This window comes from Cyprinodon variegatus, unplaced genomic scaffold (assembly GCF_000732505.1).
Source record: "Cyprinodon variegatus isolate N-32 unplaced genomic scaffold, C_variegatus-1.0 Scaffold38, whole genome shotgun sequence".
Classification (NCBI taxonomy): Eukaryota; Metazoa; Chordata; class Actinopteri; order Cyprinodontiformes; family Cyprinodontidae; genus Cyprinodon; species Cyprinodon variegatus.
In genome coordinates this window covers 866,145-889,764 of record NW_015150491.1, presented here as the reverse complement: position 1 = coordinate 889,764, position 23,620 = coordinate 866,145, and the positions used below count along the sequence as shown (strand labels likewise).

The window sequence follows — 23,620 nt, the reverse complement described above, 5'->3', positions numbered from 1 at the left end:
AACTATGATTAAATTTAATTATGTTTTTAATGATGAAATCAATGCATAAGCCAGACCTAGGCTTGACGAGCCAGACCTGCTCTTATATTAAATACACTGCTCAAAAAAAATAAAGAAACACTTTGAAAACACATCAGATCTCAACAGGGAAAAAATCATGCTGTTTATTTATACTGATATGGACTGGGTGATGTGTTAGGAACAAAGGATGCCGCATCATTTGATCGAAATCAAAATCCAAAGACACCCCAAAAATTACAGTGAAAAATGATGCGGTGGGCTAGTCCATTTTGCTGAAATTTCATTGCAGCAACTCAAAATGGTATTCAGTAATTTGTATGGCTCCCATGTGCGTGTATGCATGCTTGACAATGTCGGAGCATGCTCCTAATGAGACGACGGATGGCGGCCTGGGGTATCTCCTCCCAGATCTGGACCAGGGCATCACTGAGCTCCTGTACAGTCTGAAGTGCAACTTGGCGGCCTCGGATGGATCGAAACATAATTTTCCAGAGGTGTTCTATTGGATTTAGGTCAGGCGAGTGTGGGGGCCCATAAATGGTATCAATTCCTTCATCCTCCGGGAACTGCTTGCATACTCTCGCCACATGAGGCCAGGCATTGTCTTGCACCAGGAGGAAACCAGGACCCACTGCACCAGCATAGGGTCTGATAATGGGTGCAAGGATTTCATCCCGATACCTAATGGCAGTCAGGTTGCCGTTGTCTAGCCTGTATAGGTCTGTGTGTCCCTCCATGGATATGCCTCCTCAGACTGACCCACCGCCAAACCGGTCATGCTGAGCGATGTTACAGGCAGCATAATGTTCTGAAGCATAATGCTTCTCCAGACCCTTTCACGTCTGTCACATGTGCTCAGGGTGAACCTGCTCTCATCTGTGAAAAAGCACAGGGCACCAGTGGCGGCCTTGCCAATTCCGGTGTTCTGTGGCAAATGCCAATTGAGCTCCACGGTGCCGGGCAGTGAGCACAGGGCCCACTAGAGGATGTCGGGCCCTTAGGCCAGCCTCGGCAGTGCTCCTCCTGCTCCTCCTTGCACAAAGGAGCAGACACCGGTCCTGCTGATGGGTTGTAGACCTTCTACAGCCCTGTCCAGCTCTCCTGGCGTAAATGCCTGTCTCCTGGAATCTCCTCCATGCTCTTGAGATTGGGCTGGGAGACACAGCAAACCTTCTGGCAATGGCACATATTGATGTGCCATCCTGGATGATTTGGACTGCCTGTGCAACCTCTGTAGGGTCCAGGTAGCGCCTCATGCTAACAGTAGTGACAGTGACCCTAGCCAAATGCAAAACTGGCAAAAAAAGAGTCAGAAAAGATGAGGAGGGGAAAAAATGTCAGTGGCCTCCACCTGTAAAATCTGTAAAAGGAGGTACTAGGGCTCTGAGCAGGAGCAAGGAGATGAGAAAGGAACAAGAAGTTTAATCCATCTTTTCCATTAATCATCATGGTGTGAGATCTTTAGGAAACGTATTAGAAGAACTCCAAGCCCTTGCAAAGACCCAGCCAGAATATCAGCAAAACAGCATTATGTGTTTTACTGAAACATGGCTCCCAGATCATATCTCGGACTCAACGTCCCTCTGCCAGGGTTTCTGACCAATACATTTCTGATATTTATTGTTCGATTAAAAGAAAATAGGGGACTTCTCTTTAGACATTCTTCTAAGTTCTACTTTAGACCTGTGGTCTAAAGTAGAACTCTCTCTCTACATTTCTTCTCTTTAAAATGGACCATATTTAAAGGATGCCTTCAGCTTTTGGCTAACAAATTACATGCATGATAAGCAGAAACGTCTATGATTTATAAAATCTGCCAGACAAGTCCTGTCAATGTAAACTCTTGCATGTTTCTTTATGTTTTAGTGATCAATGAGCCATGTTTACTATGTTAGTGGAGTGCCATTGTTATGGAAAAAACTCATCATAGTCATTGATAAAAACAATGTTTCTGACATGCAATATTGACTGTGGGATTGTGTATAGATATGTGTAAACTTATCCCGACGTGTCTAATCACCGGAATTTTAACTTTTTCTGTGGGTGGATTTCCAATGGAGCTGTAGAAAAATATTAAGGAAGATCGGTGGAACACTATGTACCTCAGCTTAACATTGACCTTCATGATAAAGGCTGTATTTAAACAAAGAAATTAATTTGACAACATTTGGCTAATAAGGCTGTTAAATACCTAAAAATAGAAGAAAATACTCAGTGATTTACTGAATCTTTGTTTTGAGAGCCAACTCTTTATGAATTTCGCATAGAAAAGATATTTCCTGAAAATGTTTTTTTTTTTTTTTTTGGATTCGTAAGGCTTTATAATGTTGCCATTATAATCTTAACTTTTGAGGGAATCACTCTGATCTGAATGTCATCTATTTAAACTGGTTTAAACTTGCCCTACAGTTTCTGGTCAATAAAAGTACCTTTCATTAGCATAGTTTAGCTTTTCATTTTGTCACATTGTTTTGAAAGCATATTCAGATAAATAAAAAACATGTCTCAGGGTAAAGGATGTAAGACACTCTCAAACATGCAAACACTGCCAGAGGAATGGGGTGGAATGCAGATCAGATGTCATCCAAAGTGCACATTCTGGCCTGTAGAAAAGGACATATTTAGTTACCGTACCTACAAGACTGTATGTGTATGTGCACATCTAAGCACTCATATCCAAAAGAGCTCTTGACCTTGTTATAGAGGAATGCTAATGACTCTAAGGTTAGACCTACTATGACCATTAGTACGGCTACTGAGGCATTGTCCCTGGAATCTCATTGGCAACCTGCTCATTTAATTAGCTGCACCTTTGTCTTGTTATTGCTTTGCAGGAAATGAGCACAGAACTTTCTGCTATTGATGCACCTGTTTTTCTACATCTCGTTTAGTCTGAAAGCTAAGGGCCATTTTTAGATGTTGGGTCTAAAATAATAAGTTTTTGACAAAGTTCTTAGGCCAGTGTTGACAGCTTGACAAAAGTATCATTCACTGAGTCATCATAGACAAATATACAGAAAAGCTCTCTGTACTTGTATCTATTTCCTTTTGTATGCTACATGGACACCAATAGCTCAGTTAAAGGGTTCGTCAAACAAATGGACTGAAACTAAGCAAAAGGTAGCAGGTGAATTTAGGTGCCTTAGGATTTGGTTTCAAGAGTAGAATCAAATACAGTAGCTCTCAACATGGAAACATGGTCTCACAAAAGAGCTGCTCTTTCTTTTACTCTCACAGTGTGTGTATGTGTATTTGTGGGTGTGTGAAATCCAGCCATCCATAACCACCTCCCAAGGCTGTTTCAAACAGACTTGTGGTTCTTTTGTGGGATTTCCCCTGTCATCTCTGCCTTTGATGTGGCTCTCATGTCACCTGGATCAGGAAGTGAGTAGACCTTGAGTGACAGCCTAGTTACAGTATTAATTATTCCTAAACTGTTTGCCCCCACAGTTTGGTGTGGTTTTTCATTTACTGTAAGTCTAAATAATCTCATATGTTTGTTTGGGACTTGCGCAATTTTTTTTTTAGAATTGTTGATATGTATCAGAAGCAGAACTTACAGCAATCCTTACGGTATAGGTTTATTGTTGCCTGAGGTTATGCAGAGAGTTACTACGGTAATTATTATACAGATAGCCTTATAAAGTCATCCAGTTCCTGCCACCAATTTGCGTCTTGATTTAGGACTGAACTTTGACTACTGCACCGTTGTTCAAGGTTTGATAGCATGTTTTGGTTTGTTACTCTGTTTAATTGACTGCAATACAGATTGTACAACACAATTTATCAGCGACCCCTCACATCCCCACCATGGACTGTTCTACCTGCTGCCCTCTGGGAAGGTTCTGTAACAGCTTTTTCCCTGCTGCCATAAGACAGTTGAACTGTTGGAACATTATGCTTGCACTACTGCAATTTACACCATATCTGTCTATTTGTTTGGCACTGCTCTGAACCTTCCACACCAATGCCTTTTCATTCTCTCCTACACAGTTTGCATTTTGCACCATGGTTCTCCTATACTGTTTACATTTTTTATCACTGCTGCATGTTATAAATGGAAAAGTTCATTTTTTAGTGCTAAGCTGCTGCTCATCCACTGTCGTAAATCTGTATGTAACAATATGTCGTTTTGTATACACTGTGTATACAAAATGACAATTAAGTTTGTCTAAGTATAAGTTCTTCTGTGATCCATTCATCCACACATAAACACTGACAACATGATGTTCTCATCATATGTATATGAATTACAACACTAATAGCTAGCCTCTTAACATTTTATCCCACCTTGACTCACATGACAACATGCAAAAAAGTTACAAGTGGTATTAATACTTTTGCAAGGCACTGTTGCTAAAGTTTACTGGTTTACTTCAATTCTAAGCCTTTGGAGCATACATCTGGTTACTTATTAGATATCAAGCTCTGAAAATGTAGAAGATAAAGACACAAGCAGGTACATGAACTGTGCTCACATAACTAAAACCTCTTTGATCTCTTCTCTTTTTTTTCTTTTTGTATGGTGAGGAGGGCAGCTTTTGGTGATGAAGGAGAATCCTCAAAATAGAGGGGCTTGCCTCAGTCTTCCCCTCTCATCTGCCACACTAAGATCACACACACTTCTTGACATCTAAATAGCCCCCCATGCTTGGCATGCAGCGTTTTAGACATTTTCCCCCTCCCTTGGGGGAGACCATTGTGCTTTCACTTTTGAGTACCTGCTTCAAAGAAGATATTTGAAAAATTTAGACTCAGGCTTATCGCTCTTTCAGGCAACAGTTACCCTTAAGATGCATGAAATTCTTTACAGTGGAACATGGATTTTAAAGTCTATTCCAGTTGAGACGTGAAATCTGCCTTAATAATGATTTAGTTGTAGATTATTTAAACTAACCTAAAACCAGTTGGCTCTTTTTTGCTTTCCCATCTCTTATGTAAATTAGGGTGTGTGTTATTAACCGGTGCTTGTAATTTCAAAAAGAATGTTGATTTATTAACTACAGAAAAATAATCTTATGAAGAGATGGACACATTTAATTAGATTGTGGAATGCAAACCAACATACTACCTGAATGAGTTTAAAGATTAGTTAAAATGAGATTAGTGTAAAATACATATGAGATAACTAGCATGTGATATATGTGCAGTAATAAAAAAAAATTGCATTATCATGACCATGGCTCCCCTTAGGGCTGCGTGGCTCCCCTCGGGTCTGCGTCCTGAGCCCCCTGCTGTTCATTCTGATGACACATGACTGCGTGCCCAGGTTCAACACCAATCACATCGTGAAGTTTGCAGACAACACCACAGTGGTGGGCCTCATCAGTCTGTACTACAGAGAGGGGTTGGATCCGCTGGTGGACTGGTGCAGAGACAAAAGCCTGATCCTTAATGTGGAGAAGACGAAGAAGATCATTGTCGACCTAAGGAAGAACCGGCCTAACCACGCTCCACTGCTCATCAACAGCTCAGCAGTAGAGGTGGTCAGCAGCACTAAATTCCTGGGGATGAACATCACAGACAACCTTAACTGGAATGTAAACACCACCTCACTGGTCAAAAGGGCAAAAAAGGCGTGTACAGGCCTTACTTCCTGTGGAGGATGAGGAGAGCCCACCTGCCCCCACCCATCCTCATGACCTTCTACAAAAGCACCATAGAGAGCGTTTTGACCAGCTGTCTCACTGTGTGGTGTGGAGGCTGCAGCACCTCAGACTGGAAGAAATTGAGAAGAGTAGTAAGAATAGCAGAGAGGATCATTGGGGCTCCTCTTGCCTCCATTAAAGACATTTCATCATAGTGCTGCTTGTGCTCAGCCCATAACATCATCAATGACCCCTCACACCCCCACCATGGATTATTCTCCCTGCTGCCATCTGGGAAGAGGCTTAGCAGCATTCAATGCAGGACCAGCAGTTTCCGCAACAGCTTCTTCCCCACTGCCATCAAACAGCTGAACTGTTGAGAAAACTCTAGTCATGTCACAGACTCTCCATAACACCGACAATACCTAACCAAAACACTGCATAATAATTCCAGTTTGTGAAAATATATAGGGTTTTAGTTATAACATGGTACAGGTACAGCATTGACTGTTACCTTACACAGAGATTTTAATTGTAATAATTTACATGCGACAGCTGTTTTATTCTGTTATTACAAATCTAATGTAATGTTTGATCTAGGGCTGAAACAATCGCATTAATCTTGATTAATTGAAAGTTGAAATAATCGTCAACTGTTTTAGTAACCAATTAATTGTTTAATGGAGAATAGACTCTGTAAAACATGCCTTTGGCTAACAGAGCAACCCACTTAGAGCAGCAATTATATCAAAATTGTGAAAAAACGTATGTAAGCATATTGCATTAAAAAAAAATAGTCTTCTGTCAATATGTTCAGGCCAGAACTCCTCAAGTGGAAACATTTTAGTTTCACCTGGTTTAATTTAGCCAAAAATCATCTTAAAGGAACTTTTGGTTGCACAATTAATCAAAAAAAAGAATCGTCAGATTAATCGATTTGCAAAATAATCATTAGTTGCAGCCCTAGTTTAATTTACAGTATTTTGTTTCGGCTTTGGCTGTTGCTAAGTAAGTTGATGATGATAATGACGACGACAATGATGATGATGATGAAGACTCAGCGACAGCTTAATACAGTGAGGTATCTAAATGTGGAGAAGATGATTTTATGGAGTTTAAACCAAGCATTTGAATGAAGATGAAATGGTGATTTTAGTTACTTTTAAGTATGTTTGCCGAGAGAGTATTTCAGAAACTTTTAGACTTCTATGATTTTCATACACAAGAATCCTTTTGGAATTGTAGAGAACAATTGGAAAAATATATCTGCTGGCAGTGGTATAGAAGAAAATCCCTTCCTTAGAGGTAGAGGTTAGATTAATCCAGTCTTGTGTCAGTGGTTCCAGCTGCTGGTGTTGTCATGCTACGTGAGATATCTTTTCAGCAGTGTTTAACCTTAGCCAGGATTAAACAGCATTGCCTACCTGAGTACTGAATTAGAACCACAATGTAATGTACCCAACCTTTGACAATTACTCCCAGCAGGACTACGTAACATGTCACACAGCTCCTATCATCTCAAACCCTTATCAAAATTATCATTATCAAAATGATATTGGATTTATTGTACTCCATTGTCCACAGTTCTACACCCATTTGAAAATGCTTGGAATGTGGTGAAAGACTATATTTTTACATCATGGATGTGCAGTTAACAAATTTGGAGCAAATACATGTTACCATGTTAATGTGAACCAAAACCTCTGGAATTTCGTAGACACTGTCAGTCTGGACCAGAATTAGAAGCAGTTCTGATGGCAAAACCATAAACTGAGAAAGTGGCTGGTAAGTTTATATGCATATGTTAGATTGCCTGACAGGAGTGTGTAAATGTTCACCGGAAGCCTCCCTTTAATGAAGCACTGTATGTAATATAAAGCGAGTCAGATTGGATGAGGAGATAGGGATCTATGACAGTCTTCTTCAGCTATTGTTTTGAAATTCCAGGTGTATGCAGGTGAAGAAAACTTTTTTTTGAAGTTAATGTGAATATACTTAAATTAGCATGTGTTTTTGTATCTATTTCCTCACTGGATGAGCTAAGAAATGTGTTTGTGAAATACAAGCAATTTTACCTGACAGCCATTCTAAGAAATGTACCAGTGTGTACTTTTCTCACATTACAGTTCCTTTGCTTACATATAAGGGTCCTTTGGCAAGTGAATCCCAACAATATGCTCCAGTGCACACAAGATTGTTTTTTATATGTTATTGTTCTGGTTTGTTATCGTGCAAGAGGATGGTAGCATGTTAAAACAACGCTTTGAGACAAAGATGGGGGAGGCCTGTACACAATCTAGCATTGATTCTTGTTACAGTTAGGTGCAAAGTTAGAAATGTATGATTGATGAGTGATGTGGCTAAAAGAGCTGAGATGCTGCTGGTACAGGGTAGCATATCAACACAAACTATGGTAGTATAGAAGATGGAGAAACTAACAGTGGGAACCTATTTGTTTGTTGTTAGTATTGGTGAATGTAACCAGTTAAGTTTTAGTAAAAAATATTTGACACTTTTAGTTTGCGAATTTAGCTTGCGTTTTACTGTTCTCTCAATGTCTGGATTCTCTCTGGGTACTCTGGTTTCCTTCTACTGTCAAAAAAACATGAATATTAGGTAAATTGGTGTCTCTAAATTACCCTTTGGTGTGAGTGTGTGCATGGTTGTGTGTAATGTACTGGTGGCCTGTCCAGGGTGTACTTTACATTTTACTCATGATTATAGCTTTTTTATACCAAGAGCTGCATTTATGGATTACGGCATTGTAATATCTCGTTTAGAGCATTCTACATAGCATTGTTTAGGCATCTAAGAACATTCTGTGAGTGGATCATTTTAGTTTTCCTTTCCTGTGGGGTGTCACAGGGCTCGGTTCTTTGCCCCTGCCTTTTTCTTTGTATCTGGTTCCATTTGGCCTGTTTTTAAAAAGCAGAAACCCCCCTCATTTTCATTCTGATGACAGCATAGTGTATTTTAGTTAACAACAGGGCTATTTTTTTTTTTTATTCAGTGCACTGTCACAAATACAGAGAAATGAAATTAACTCTGCATTTAAACATTTGAATCTGGGGAGAAGTGGGCTGCCATTGTGCGGTGTCCAGGGAGCAGCGTGGGGTTTAAGGTCTTTGGCCAGAGTGGCAGTCTGTGGGAGTGGGCTTGAACTCAGAACCTCTGGTTTCCAAGCTCAATGCCCTAACCACTAGGCCGCCACTCCCCTTAAAAATGCATTTTATGTTTGATTGTCCTCAAGGACTATGAGGCTCAACATGCCTTAACTTTCTAAATGTTGATAATGGAATGACAGAGGTTTTGCTTGGTAGTCACTGAGTGTCCACTGGATCATACTCTACAAACCCTGGACCTCTGGCTTGATACATTAAACCTAGTGTCACTAACCGTTAGGTAAAATTGGATTAATGATATAAATCTTGACACGTAATTTAGTTTAGTGGTGAAAACCTTTTATCCACTGAGACCTGGCTAAACAGAGACTTATTTTCATTTAACTTAACTTTTAATAGGTAATCTATGCATATTTAATAGCTTACCTCAATGACTGTAACACTCTATGCTTTAGTATCTCATAAACATCCCTATCTTGTCTCCTGCTGGTACAGAATACTGTAACAGGTAACTAAACTAATCGATTTGCCCTTTTTAATTTCCTCTTGTAATATTTAACTTTTTTATTTTTGTGTTTTACAATGAAAATGACCATGTATGTGTATGTATATGAGGTTACAGTGGGAACGATGGAACCTGGAGATGTTCCCTTACTCTCTCATTTAATGCACCAACTCTGATCTAAATAGGTTAATTATTCCAGCTTTTAACTGCCATTGAGATTAATAATAGCACAGTTACAGACCATGTTAAAAATTCCCTATTGACATTATACATATCTACCAGATTGCCCTCAAAGTCTTCCTGAATGTGACATTTGACCTCTGACCTTCCCCGTAATTCATTGTGGCCTGTTGACGTGTGAGCTGTGTCTTAACCAGCTTTTTCTCTTTACCGTTGGCATTTTTTCCTTCTCTGTCTGAGGCCCACCAGGGGAGACGGTGTGACAGCCTAGTGTCCACTTTCAAAGGCTCATTTCCTCCTGTTTTTTTAAGGGGTTTAGATGGACTATGGAGGCCTGAGAGGCATTCATGCAAAACGGGGACCAATTCACATTCCCACAACACAAACAGCGGGAGTTTTTTCTGCCTACATTAGTTGGGATCATTGTACACCTATTTTAAATATTACCAAAGTATGTCTTAAGACATTAACAATACGAAAAAACACTAGAATTAAGTTATTCTGAATTTCACAGTTTAAAAAAAAACTGATAAGGATTTTTTCCCCAGCATTATGAAGATAATAGAACATTTTACTGGATTCAAAGTTAGCTTAATGCTCATCATGACCTTATCTGTGAACTCACACCTTCATGTTGATGAGAGCTGCAGATAAGAGGTTTTGGAAAAGATTGAAGGTGCTTAGGGATGATGTATGAGAGGCCCATCCATCCTTTACTCTCATCTCCACACACAAACACACACAGATGTTGGATCATGTGTCCTTTGGACAATGTAGAAGCTTTTTGATGTGGACACACATCAACATAGAGAGAGCTGAGAGAGCAGGTAAAGGGCGCGAGTGTGTTTGTTTATACCCACAGCTGTTGTAGTTGAAGTGCTATTCAAGTTGAGAGATTAATATGAAAAGCAAGTAAATGTGAGATTTTTTTCCTGCTCTGCTTTTGCAAATCAGTTCTGGGCTGTATAATTTTCTGTGATTTTGTCATCAGCACATTCAACTTTGTACAGTAGAAAGTTGAATGTGATTTAATGTGTCTTTATGTTTTTTACACACTTTTGCATTCAATAAATACAATTTTTTGACATTGTAAATAAACAGCAGAAAACAATCGTATAAATGCTTCTCTAATATTTCACCATACCTATTTTCATTTGATAAATGTTTATTCTAAACATTCCGAAAACATTAACACTTAAAGGTAAACCATGCATTCTCTTTAAAAATTGCATTTATGTAAGGCAAATAATATTATTGATGTAATGCAATGTTTCCAAAGTAATATTTATTTACTTATCTGTATTTTCTGGCTGGATGGGGTATCTGGATTCATTTTCTATAAATATCTTTTTATTTTATTAATAGAAAAACTGAATGGATTTTACTGACATAGATAATAACCTCTCAGTATATCTTAAATTAAACTATATAAAAGCCACATAAGGTTTGGTGTTGTTTATGATCTAGCTTGATATTCCTTCATTTCACAGGGCCATTGAAACTCTCCCACCCATTGTACTGATATTATGTTTATATATTACTTGATCCTAGGTACTATGTAATGTTTAGTCATAACTTTAGCAAGTATTCTTTTAGTTGTATTTTTTATCATAACAAAACCATGAAGTAAACAAATAACAGATTTTTTTTCTTTTTGATAATTGACAGTAATTACTTTCAGACTGTATAGGCGGCTATTTGTTGTTTAGACTATAAGTATGATTTTTGGTCTTTTAGATACAGGAATTAAACTTTTTATCTCATTATTTACCAGATTATGTTAACTCTTCTTTAAAAGGTCAGTATCATTATAGGAACTGTATAGATTTTGCTCTCCAGGTACCCCGGCTTCCACCCACAGTCCAAAAACATGATGGTTAGGTTAAGTGGCTTCTCTAAATTCCCCTTAGGTGTGAGTGTGTGCGTGAATGGTTGTTTGTCTTTTTTTTTGCGATGGACTGGCGACCTGTCTAGGGTGTATTCCGCCTCTCGCCCATAGACAGCTGGAGATAGGCACCAGCATTCCTTGCGACCCTACTTGGGATTAAGCGTGTAAAGAAAATGGATGGATGGATAGATAGATTTTGTTAAAATTAATTGTATTAATTTCTAGCAGCCTAGTTGGTTTGATACCAAATATGATATTTTTTTTCAGAGTGCCAGTCAGCTAAGGCCCTGCAGGTTCTCACAGCCCTCTGCCAGGGAAAGAAGAGCTGTCGGGTCCAAGCCTCCACCAGAGAATTTGGTGATCCATGCTACTCTGGCACTAGGAAGTACCTTAGTGTTATCTACACATGTGGTGAGTCACACAGAATGCTTACTTCCACTAGGGGGTGGTACTTTCTTACTTATACAGTGTGAATGTTCTTAGTTTTATTTGTTATTCCATCTGTTTTTGTTTTATTTACTTTTTTGTCATTTGGCATTAAAATGCACCATACAATCTACTTCTTTTTTGGATCCTCAGTGGTTGCAAATATCCTTTATTTATTTTTTATTTATTTGGGTCATTTTCAAATAAATCAAAAACACTATAAAAGGCTTTTGAAAGATTGCGGATGTATTTGTTTTGTGCTTTAGACATTTTTCTGTAATTTAAGGAAGGATTGTCTTTCCTCCAATTCTGTTTTAACTTCAAATCCATAGATGAGATATAAAGATAAACTCTTCCGTCTTTATCTATTCTCTAGCCTCAGGTTAATGCTGAACTGTCAAGGCTGTAATTCATTAACCGCACACTTGGTAAAATGTTCAAAAGGTTTAACACGCACACACATAAACACGCACTTACAAGTTTGCCTCAAGCCTCAAATCGATCAGTGAGCACCATGACGTGGAGCTTTTCAAATCCTGGAGAACATTAGCTTAAGAAACCCCAAATTAGATGGATTCTGCTCCAAGGCTTGGCATGTCAGTGGTATTTTTGAGTTCTAATTTAAAGGTCTGCATTTTATTTCATCTTTAACTGGTCCCTCTGGGCTGGAAAAAGAGATTTTGGTGCATTCATTTGGTTTGCAAATGTATCTGTGTGGATTGAATTTTCTGCTTTTCTTCAACAGGTTTAATAATTTCAGTGCACTGATTATGAATCCTAAATTGACTGGATTTTAACTTGTTTGTTTTCTGGATTTCAACACCCATATGTCAGTAATCTGCAAATACTATAAGAAATTATTCAAAAAATCCATGCAGCCTATGGCTCATTGACCACCTTCCACCACAGACAAAAACATATAGACTGTTGGCTGTGTTTACACAGTCTTTTGGCCTAAGTGTCTGTCTGACCTTCCTTATCCATTACTGATAACTCAACAGTCAACCTTAAAAGCTCTGGTGCTGAACTTGAGTTTGTAGATATGTGCCTGTGTAAAGGTCTTAAGAGTAATGGCAGAAAGAGGAAGGACATGGGATGTTAGCTTGCTATCTTAACGGCATCAGAGCGGTTAGAATTGTTGGGTCTGTTAATGTGCAGCTTGTTGAGGGTGGGCTGGGGGGTCTGTGGTGGGAAAAGGAGATATTTGAATGTGAGTATGTCTGTCTTATATAGGCTATATGAAGTCATTGGTGGCTCTGGGCTCAGGCAAAGTGGTAATTAAGGAGGATCCTCTTTCATTGGTGGTTGAGTGTATGGGCCAGCACATCTAGACTGGCTTTCCATTCCTGGTTTGCAATGTTTACATCTATGCATTTATTTTTCTGTCTTTTCATCTGGTTCCGTAATAAGATGAAAAAGAGTGGAAGCTTTCATTTTCTGAATAGGCTCTTTTAACATCATTTCCTTAAAAAGTGATATGTGTGTTAAAGATTTATGTTTTGCACAAAACGTTTTAAAGCACAGGAAAGGTTGCATGGACCACACTTCAATTAGATGGGCCCATTGCAAATAGTTTGCTTTCCAACACCAATATGTCTTTAATCGTAGGAGTTTTTGAAGCCTGTTAGAAAGACATGGTCACAGCCATCCTTTGCGTATCATTGACCACCAAACTTAAATGATTTGTTTTTTCCATGTAGATATTATTGACCACTTCTGCAACAAGCAGTTGAAAAATAAATTAGTTAATTATTCATAATCATCAACCTAACATTAAAGAAGACAAAAACAGCATTCATACTATTTTGTTTGTTTAATGGGTGACAGGGAAAAGAAATTTGTCTTGGGAAGTAATCTAGGAGTTTCATTACAGATAGATTAAAGCTTAACTAAACTCATTTAATATTGTTATTAATCTATGCATACATTAATGTAATGTGGAACCATAACTGATTTAAAGTGTAGTAGACAATTTTCACAGAAATTGTAAGTAAGTGGCATCCAATCGTTTTTTGATTAACTGGGCTTGACAAGACCATCTTTCCACCATTTCTGGCACTGGGTGAAAGAATCTACCAAATACACTTTGGTGTTATTTCTCTGCCTTTTTAAAAGTATGGTAGCATTAGAAGTGAGAGCAGTGGAGCTACAATTTGTAGCTGAAACCATACATAATACTTACAAAAACGACGAAGGGCACATTTGTAGACAAAGCACACGCACTGACATTAGATGTGCACATCACAAAGATTGAAATATGGGACAACCAATAAATACGATTGTCTCGTTGGCACTCAAAGCTGGAAAAGGTTCCCACATTATACCTTTCATTTAGACAGTATGGATAAGCCTCTATATATTTGCAAGTGGATTTGGAAAATCTGGTCTGTCTTCAGGGATCTATTTGGAAAATATGGATGTGGTGCTCGTTCGTTTTTTCCTGTTGTTACAGTGTAGATTGACCCTGAACTGGTTTTGGCACCTATTCATTTTTGGCCACCTCTTAGTGAACATAGGTTCCCGTATGGTCAGCAGAAAACTGAAAACTTTCTGACAACTGTCTGCTGCTGTATGTTGGTCTGTCACATAGAATTATCATGAAATAATCTGAAGTTTCTGGTCATGATAAGAAAAAATATCTTAAAGTGCAAGCAGTGTGAAAATATTTCAAAGGCACAGTGATTCCTTAATAAATGTGCATAAGTATTATTTTGATTTACAATGATAATTCCTGCCCAGCCCTGACCTGCCTATAATTTCAGAAGCTTCACATCTCCAACTTTTTCGCCACTTGGCCCGAGGTATAGAGTTACTCCTTAGAAATAACGCAGATGCAAATGATCTGGAACTCTCCATCAGTCTCCCTTTAGCTTACAAACGCTCTGGCCGGCCGCTGCTGCCAGGCTTTATTTGCATTCCCTCCCTCAGGAGGAAATCCCTGTGATTTGTTTGTCAAAGAAATGCTAGAGAAAATGTAACTATATAAAGCTGATGAGACTGAATTTAAAAACAGATTTTTAACCATGATTTTTTTCATTATGAAAGAAGTAAATATTTTCTTTAAATGAGGCTATGTTAGACTGATAAATGAGTCTTTTATGAAAAATTCATTTAAGTTAGCGAACTTTTGAAGTTTCTTTTCTCCAATGTTTAGTTAGAGTCAAAGGCTGACCTGTGTGCAGATTCCTCGGTGGCCATAGTCAAAAGATATTTATACTCCTAAAGATGTGTTTTTACTAAATTCATGCTATATTTGAGGTAATCTAACAACTAATTCATGTTGTTAGAAAAAAAGGTGCTAAGACACCCTGCAGAGAGAGTTCATTTAAGCAACTTTTCTCATAAATTTCTGACCGGTAAATGCAGAGCTTTGCTTTCTGACTAAACTCTCTCTTCACCACAGACCTGCAGCATCCAAATTATAGCAGCAGCTGCACCAAACTGTCAATCACTCTCCCAATCCATTCTCTCCTCACTCATGAACAGGACAGGAGATACTTGAACTCCTCCACTTGAGGCAGGAACTCTCCTCTGACCTGAAGGGGGCAAGCCCCCCTTTCCCAGACGAGAACCATGGCCTCAGACTTGGAGGAGCTAATCCTCATCCCAGCCCCTTTACACCCTGCTGCAAACTACCACAGTGCAGAAAGCGAGCAGTACTACTTCATCAGAAAAGCACAGGGAGAAAATCCAGGAGTCACCAACCCCTTTAGCCACCCTAAAATCCTGTCTATAATGAATAGTAACTTCTAAAAGACTGTACACTAATACTAAATATACATAAAAAAGGTTTGTTGAAAATCCTTCTAACCATAAATCTCTATGTAAAGTGATATGACAGACTATTTTGAACTGTATGCCATTGACTATTATGAAGAGTGAGGGAAAACTGGGATAAACTGACCCAGTTGCTAACAGGGAATTTACTAAATTGTTTGTTCTGCTGCTTTTCATACAGTTTATGGCTGTTGTCGCTGTTGCCCAGCAAATTCCAAGCTTTAGACTATAACCTCCCATTAGAAAGAAGATTCTTAGCAAAAGCCAAATGTACTTGTAAATTATTATATTTGCTTCATACACAATGCCTGTTATATTGCTTCAACTTTAGCACTCGAAAAATCCCACTACAATAATTCTGTTTACTTAGAGAACCTTACCTTACTCTAAGGGTTTAGTGGTCCCTGTGGACTTTTAGTCATAGTAACTGACAGTTGCTGAGTCAGCCTTTTATCACCTGAAGAACATCTTCAGGAATAAAGGACTAATGTACAAGTAGGATCTAGAAAAGCTCATTCATGCCTTTATCTGAGAATTGATTGCTGCAAAAGTGTCTTTATAGGTTTAACTAAAGAGTCCATAAAACAGCTGAGGCTGATCTAAAACGCTGCTGCTCATTTTCTCACTAGAACTAAAAAAAATAGAGCTTATCAGCATGATTCTGAAGTGAATAGTCTTCATTCTGAATTGTGCCATACAAGTAAACCTGCCGTGCTTTGCTTCACCTTCAATCAAATCACATTCCTCCATTATGCTGTTACGTTTTGTTGCATAACTGTTCCTTTTGTCTGCGTATAGAATTCAGTGAGTGGCAGAATGATGGACCTTGCTGTTGGTTTTTAACTGAAGGCAACCCCGGCATTGGAGCCTGTGGTTTTTTAGATATGACTGCTTTGGGGAGGACTTACATGTAAAAGGGGGAAAGCGGGAGATAAAGATGTAATTCAGAAACTTGCGGGTTTGAATAGTCCCAAATGGTTTTGCAGAAGGGAACCAAGGCACATAGACACAGATGAACAGTGAATCCCAGCCTGCTTGTCCACATTCACTTCATGTCAGCAGAGGAGACTGTGGGGAAGATGTTTATTTTGGCCCGGTTGTATGAAGCTGCTGTCCAGCCAGGAAGGCAGTAGCTGCTTCTGGGACTCATCATTCGCTCTCATAGCTCATTCTATAGCTGGAACTTTGGTCAGCACAAAACCCCAAACTACATGCTTGTTTTATAGTGTATTCACTGAACCAAGTCCACTGAACCAATTGTGTTTTACTTTTAGTCATTGGCCATAGACTCTGAATGTGAGTGTATTGTATTATAACTAGGATTTGAGTAGAATTTTTGGAGACAAATTTGAACTTATCTAGATCATTAGTTTTATATATATATACACATTATTACGCTACGTTCAGAAAGCACACAGCAGAAGCAGCAAAAAGGTGTGTGCTGCTTCTTTTTTGATGCTTGTACAAGTTTAGTTCTGATGCGCGGCTGAAGCATCTTTGCTGCTCTAGCTGTGCTGTCAAAAAGCGGGTCTGATGCGCGTAAGGTGAAGCAACCCTATCCTTTCTTTGCCTGTAATGGCGGATGAAATCGAGAGAGTCGCTTGGCTTATTTTAATGAATAATGCTGCGTTCAGACAGCAAGCACTGGAAGCAGAAAAAAAAGCTTTTGCAGCTTTATTTTTGATGGTTGTCCACATTAAGGTCAGACGTCAAGTATAGTGTTGCCAGACATGTCTGATGATTTGTCTGTTCCTGTATTCAGCTGTTATAAGTGAGTAAAAAGTAGTTTTAATAGGTTTTTAAGTGAGAAAGTCCAGCTGAAAACTTCATCTGTGCAGTCATTTCATATTATTTCGCTGTCAGAGCCGCTCAGACCCCCATTCACCGGTGGTGCGCTGTCACTGGGAATCCCGTTCAACTGCAGCCTCTGGCCCGGTCGCCTCTTCGCAGCTTTCCGCTACTGTTTGCGGTGGCTGGAAGGCGTTTTTTGTAAACATAATCCAAACTGCAGGCACCAGAATAAGAAAGTCAAACATATTTTGCTGGCTGGTTTTGACATTTTAAGTAAATTTAGCCATTAATAAAGTGTTTCAGATGAGTTATCATAGTGATCTGCATCAGCAGTGCTGTGTCTGTCTCCCTTCCAGCTCCCAGATCAGTTTCTCTGATTGGTTTTTGTGGCGCGTCGGTCAGCAAATCTTGAATTTTTCCAACTACAGCAGCTGCTGCTTCTGCAGTGCGTTAGATGCTCAGAACCTCATGAGGCGTTGCTCTGGCTGCTCAGACATGCTGCTCCTGCTGCCCAAAACGTGCTGCGGGAGCTTTTGCTGCGCTTTGATGGACGTCAACCTTAGACTTTGCATGTAAACTAGCAGCTTCCCCTGCTTTTGCAGCGTGCGTCTGAAAATAGCATTACGCTTTAACTGATAAATTAGTAAGAACCTGGTGCAACAAACCTCTTGTGAAATAAACTAGAAACTTAGGGTGATCATGACAGTTGAACATTTAACCAACATAACCTTAGATGTACAAAAAATATGCCAAGCCATATCGCAGCCTTCATTTTCTTTCATAAGGGCTGAGGTGACATACATTTATCTTAAAATCATTTATAAAAAAATATATATAATTTTCTAAATTTCAGTAACTTCACTTCACTTTAAACTAATGATTATTTAGGACTGAGGATTTGATGCATAAACAGTAGTACCCCCTAAAAACAAAAAATGTCAGAAATACCTTACCAAACATCTCTTACTGAATTTATAAAGAACAGATAAAAATTAGATCTAGATGTAGATTCATATTACTCTTTTAAAACTACAGAGGAAACTCTCTCATAAAACATTCTGGTTTCATTTGCCTGATTGGTTATCACTCAAAATTGATTGCATTCACAGATGCCTGCTTATTAAGTATAAATACTTAGAATTGGGAATTGGGAGACCAAACGCAGGTAACCAACAGTGGGAATGCGCAATTGAAGTACATAAGGAGGGGAATCTCAAGTATTGGGACAAGGGTAAAGGCCTTCAAAAATATCTCAATATTAATAGGTGTAGAGGATGGGTTTTATTGAGCTGTTTGCAGTGGAGTGTACAGTAGGTGCAGCCAAGGATCCTAATTATTGAGTGCAGCAGCAGACACACAGACAGCCAGGCCATAGCATGACACAGATTGTCTGTAAATACTAAATTAGTTAGATTTATGCTTTGCCAGCATGTTCAGTCAGCTGATACCTGAAAAGAGTCTTGTATCACTGACGTTTACCATCTGGTATTTGTTGGCAGTGAACTGTGCCAGTTCAGCAACACCAAACATAATAGTTCGCTCTATCTTTTATGGTTACACGCTCAGCAATATAGTATGTGATGTAGTCATGTGTTTCTCATTAAGTTGAAGACCTAGATAGTGTGATCTCAGCCTAGACTGAAATAAATTAATCATAAACCACAAAATGTGCGTTATTGTCTTTGCTCCGTATCTCCTCCCCCAGCAGATAACATTCAATTTTACATTAAAATATTCACATTTATCACAGTTATTTGTATTATTTTGTGTTATTTCTTAGTACTTACAATGTATGGATTTTTGACCACAAAGTCACTGACTAATCTAGTTCTAGGAATCAATTCAGTGACTTTTACATTTGAAATAAGTCATGTATCAACAAAGTGTGTAAATTAATTTTGTTAAACCTGATCATCGTAAATAGTCAAACCCCTATTTAAAAAAACATAGGGTGTTAAAAAGTTTATCTTTAGCAAATATAGTCTCAACTCTTTTTTTGTCTATTTTATTCACATTTAAGGCTTCCACTTCACGTCTACAGAGTGACACAGGAATCTTATCTTTGGTTCATATTCCATTGTCTGCTTAAAATTTGGTCTTCACTTAGCCCTTGCTCCTCAAAATGGCCTAATTAACTGGCAATGAATGACTGCTGTACTGTTTCTCTTGCATGGAGTTTCTTTATTTCCTGGTCCAACCGGTTTCCAGCCATCATATAAAACTTGCCTGCTTGCTTGATAAAATGCTGGATGAAATGTTTCTAGCCCATATGGTCAGTCATGCTGTTTTTACTGCAAAACTGGAATGATAAAATTCAATGTCTGCAAAACTGAGCAGATGGAACAGGGAATACAGTCAATTAGGGCTGCAACTAACAGCCATTTTGCTAATCAGTTAATCTGTCAATTTTTTTTTTGATTAATTGATTTATAATATAAAACAACAAAATGTGCTTAAAAAAGAAGTTCGCAGAGTTTAAACCAGGGGAACTAAAAATGTTACCTTAAGGAGTTTTTGATAGAGCACATTGACGGACTAAGGTTTTTTCTCTTTATCTTAAATAATTTTTTTACACTTTTGGTATAATTACTGCACTGAGGGGGTTGCTCTGTCAGCTAAATACATGCTTTAGAGCAGGCATCCCCAAACTCGGTCCTCGAGGGCCGGTGTCCTGCAGTTTTTAGAGGTTTCCCTGCTTTAAAACAGCTGATTACAATGATTGCAGTAGAGCAAAAGCCTGTTAATCAGCTTTCAATTAAAATCAGCTGTGCTGGAGCAAGGAAACCTCTAAAACCTGCAGGACAGCGGCCCTCGAGGACCGAGTTTGGGGATGCCTGCTTTAGAGTGTCTATACTCCAGTCAACAATTAATCGATTATTTAATTATTTTACTATTATTTCAATAATGGATTAAACATAATTAATCTGAATAATTGTTTTAACCCTACATTAAATTGAAAGGGCTGGTGGATCAAAAAAGAATCATCATCATTTTTCTTTGTGAATTATAAAACGACAAGTTTGACATGATATTACTTAGGAAAGGAACCCTTTAAAATTCTGGAGTAAGATCTATTTAGATAAATTAAGGAGACTAGTTTAAAGTTCTAGGTTTGACAAAAAATATTCCTTAAAGCACTGATATATTCATGCCATGTTATTCTCATTTCTTACATTTACAGTTCAGAGTCAGGCTAATAACCAAACACTAACACTCATAATGTCATGAGGTTTAGATTATATATATGCATAATATTATATACAGTTAGAAATATAATTTTGTGACTACCTATTTTTATACTTTTTACATGTTTTTCTTTTTTATGAGTTGATATTTATAATTGTAATGGTTTTTTTGTTGTCTAAAATGTTTGGATGTAAAATCCCCCTTAAAGAAGTCTAAAAACTGACTTTTTAAATAACTTTTCTGTTCCCTGCTCAATAATGTTGTATTAGGGTTAATTAGCATAGCATAATAATTAACTGCTTGCGGTGTTGTGTATAATAAACTAATTTACTTATTAAAGTAAATTAGCAATTCTTACTTTGCTTATAACTAAGATTTTGTATTTTATTTATAATAATTTGTGAACCAAAATCTTTTTATTTGAATTTTAATTACATTCTCTCATTTTCTTCAACGCTCAACACTGTTTATCTCTGTAATGTACTGTCCTAGCTTTTAAAATAATATTTCTACTGCCCTATAGTTTATCCTATTTAGTCCACGATGACTTATTTTTCTGCTACTTTACATCCTTGTGAATTATTGCTAGGTTCCATGTCAAAAATATGTCTGTTACAACTAGTTGGCTTTGTAAAGTCTGTTGTTCTGCAGCTTGTTTGTAGTCAGAGCCACTTATGTCTAAATAGCCATTCCAGCGCACACAGCCATTCCAGCACACTTATTCCAGAGTAGAGGAATGTTCTGCATTCAGCCCAGTCATGCATTTGTCTTCTTTAGACAGGTAACATAATAGAAAAATCCTGTTAACATTCAGGCAGTCACATGTGCCTTTGGACACAAAAACAAATATGTTAAAATATGTTACATAACACATGTAAAAGTTGATTTTTTTTTTTTTGCCAAACAGGTTATTTCGCAAACTGCAAAATAAGCAAACCTTAAGAAAAAATTCAAAGTTGTCAAATACAACAGCCACACATTGTCTTATCTTCTTTGGTACCTGACCCACCATTCTTATTTTAATTTATATGCGGAGGATATTAAATCAGAAGACTAAGGGAGAAGACTAATGTTTTCCAGTCTGTGGCTGGTTTCAGTTTTCTTCCTGCAGTGATGAGGGCCTCTTCATCCACTGCAGAAAGAGGTACTATTTAAGAGTGGGCAATATTTGTCTGTGTTTGTGTGGGGTGAGGGCCTGTCTAGTGAGTGGAAGTCAAAAGAAAATTCTTTCAGAGTCTTACTGAAATTATGTTGTATAAGAGAATTGTGCAAAAAAATGTAAAAGACCAGGTGTTTTAAAGATGCTTGTGGTAAAGGTTTGTAGTGTAGTAATTAAGAATATGAACTTGGAAAATAAACAGTGTAGGGAAATAAATAATTTTGACTTGCAAGGTGGGACTTGTCAAAGCTGGTAATTAGGATGAAGATTTATCATGATTAGAGCCCATTTGGCCACATAATGCCGGTTAAAATGTTTGCTGATGTACCAAATTAAGAGCATTCAATGTATACCGTAGAGACAAAGTCTCTTGAAAGAGCTTTTATAGCAGAAGTCTTAACATTATTGCATGCCTCTAAACTCCGTCCTACAAATCTTAAGATGGTTACAGTCCTTAGCCATTGTATACAGTAGTTTAATTATAAGACTGAAGGGAGTAACCATAAACAATCTGCTAGGTCACCTATCAATCAGCAAGGTGTATCTTGTGGAATCCGCGTGCCGGACTGGAGTTGTGACAGGCAGCCTGGGCCACAGGCGGCTACGCTCTTATATTTGTTCGGCTAGCTAATCTGAATCGCTCAATTCCATTTCGAGAGCAAGATCATCTGTGGTAGTAGCACTAGACATCTTCCAGGCATGTGAGTAAAACCAGCAGCAGTTCAGCGGACAGGATGAATGAACGGTAGCCGGTGCGCGCGGATGACATCATAGACACTCCGCTTTGTTTTAAAAAAAATATAAATAAAAAAAATATAATAGCGGATGTCTGTGGGACAGTGATTCGCCTACATGTTATGAATGCTGGTGTACCATAAATGATAAATTATGAACAGTTCAGTTTGTGCCTTCAAGTCACTTGCCCATAAGAAGACGTTACTTGGATATAACCTAATGGAATATCTTCAGAACATCTCCAAATGACACAAAACTAATATGGGTGAGTAGAACATAATGTAATAACGTAAAATCAAGGGCCCAAATAAAAAAAAAAAGGTTTTCCCCTTTAAGTATTGATAATTTCGCTTAAGTCACTCAGCCTTAGCATTCAGGACACTTGTCAGACACTTGTCCATGTTTCTTAACAATGACTGATAATTGTCTCAACCAGGGTTTTTGCAGAACTGATGCAATAGGGTTAAACTTTTTAGGATTGTTACTGTGATATTATGGAAAGACTGTTATTTATAATAGTCATAGCTTTATAATTTATGTGTTAGATATAAAATCTATCTAACTTCCTTTCCACTCACTCAATTTGTATGATATATCATTAAATTTCTTTTTTATGACTGAATTAACAGGAACCCCTTGAACCAAAAATATCTTTGTAAAGCCCTTTAAGTATTGGTGCTGCGAAAAAAAATAAATAAAAATAATTAAAAAGCAACAGGTTATGAGGATTGAGTTAAGTCAGGGAATCCTACACCAGTCTTTAAGAAATATCTTGATTGGGACCTTGAACCCTTACTTTGCAGCAGGACTGAAACACCCTTGGTATCAAGTGTGCCAAAAGACAGAAAATTAAAACAGTTCAATTCACTTCAAACATCCGTTATTAATCCCAAAAGGATATTAAATGTAACAGAACAAGCAAATTTGAGGTTTTATAAATATTTTCTTTAAAAAGTATATTGTTAGGATTTTTTTTAAATGCACGCCATGTAATTTTTGGCCACTAGGGGCACAAGACCTCTGTAACTTTTACATCTAGTACCTCTAGTAGCTTTTATTGGAAGCTTGCTACCTTTCTCTGCCCATATTTTGCTTCTACTAAACATCGATAATTATAACAAAGATATTTGACTGTATACTAGGTGCAAAGTGTGAACTGACCAGTCTAATAATAAAGTTAATAAAAGAAAATTGGTTTTAAGTCTGCCTTATTCTTTCAGCCTCCACCAACGTACAAACTCC

The 23,620-nt window shown here is 37.9% G+C and overlaps 1 protein-coding gene across 1 annotated transcript in view; it reads left to right on the top strand.

Moving 5' to 3' along the window:
• eva1a (eva-1 homolog A (C. elegans)) overlaps window positions 1-23,620 on the top strand; it is a 93,876-nt gene that overhangs the window by 35,050 nt on the left and 35,206 nt on the right. Inside the window, exon 5 of the mRNA XM_015369831.1 lies at window positions 11,572-11,715. Coding sequence (XP_015225317.1) covers window positions 11,572-11,715 — 144 coding nt within the window. The remainder of the gene's footprint in view (window positions 1-11,571; window positions 11,716-23,620) is intronic.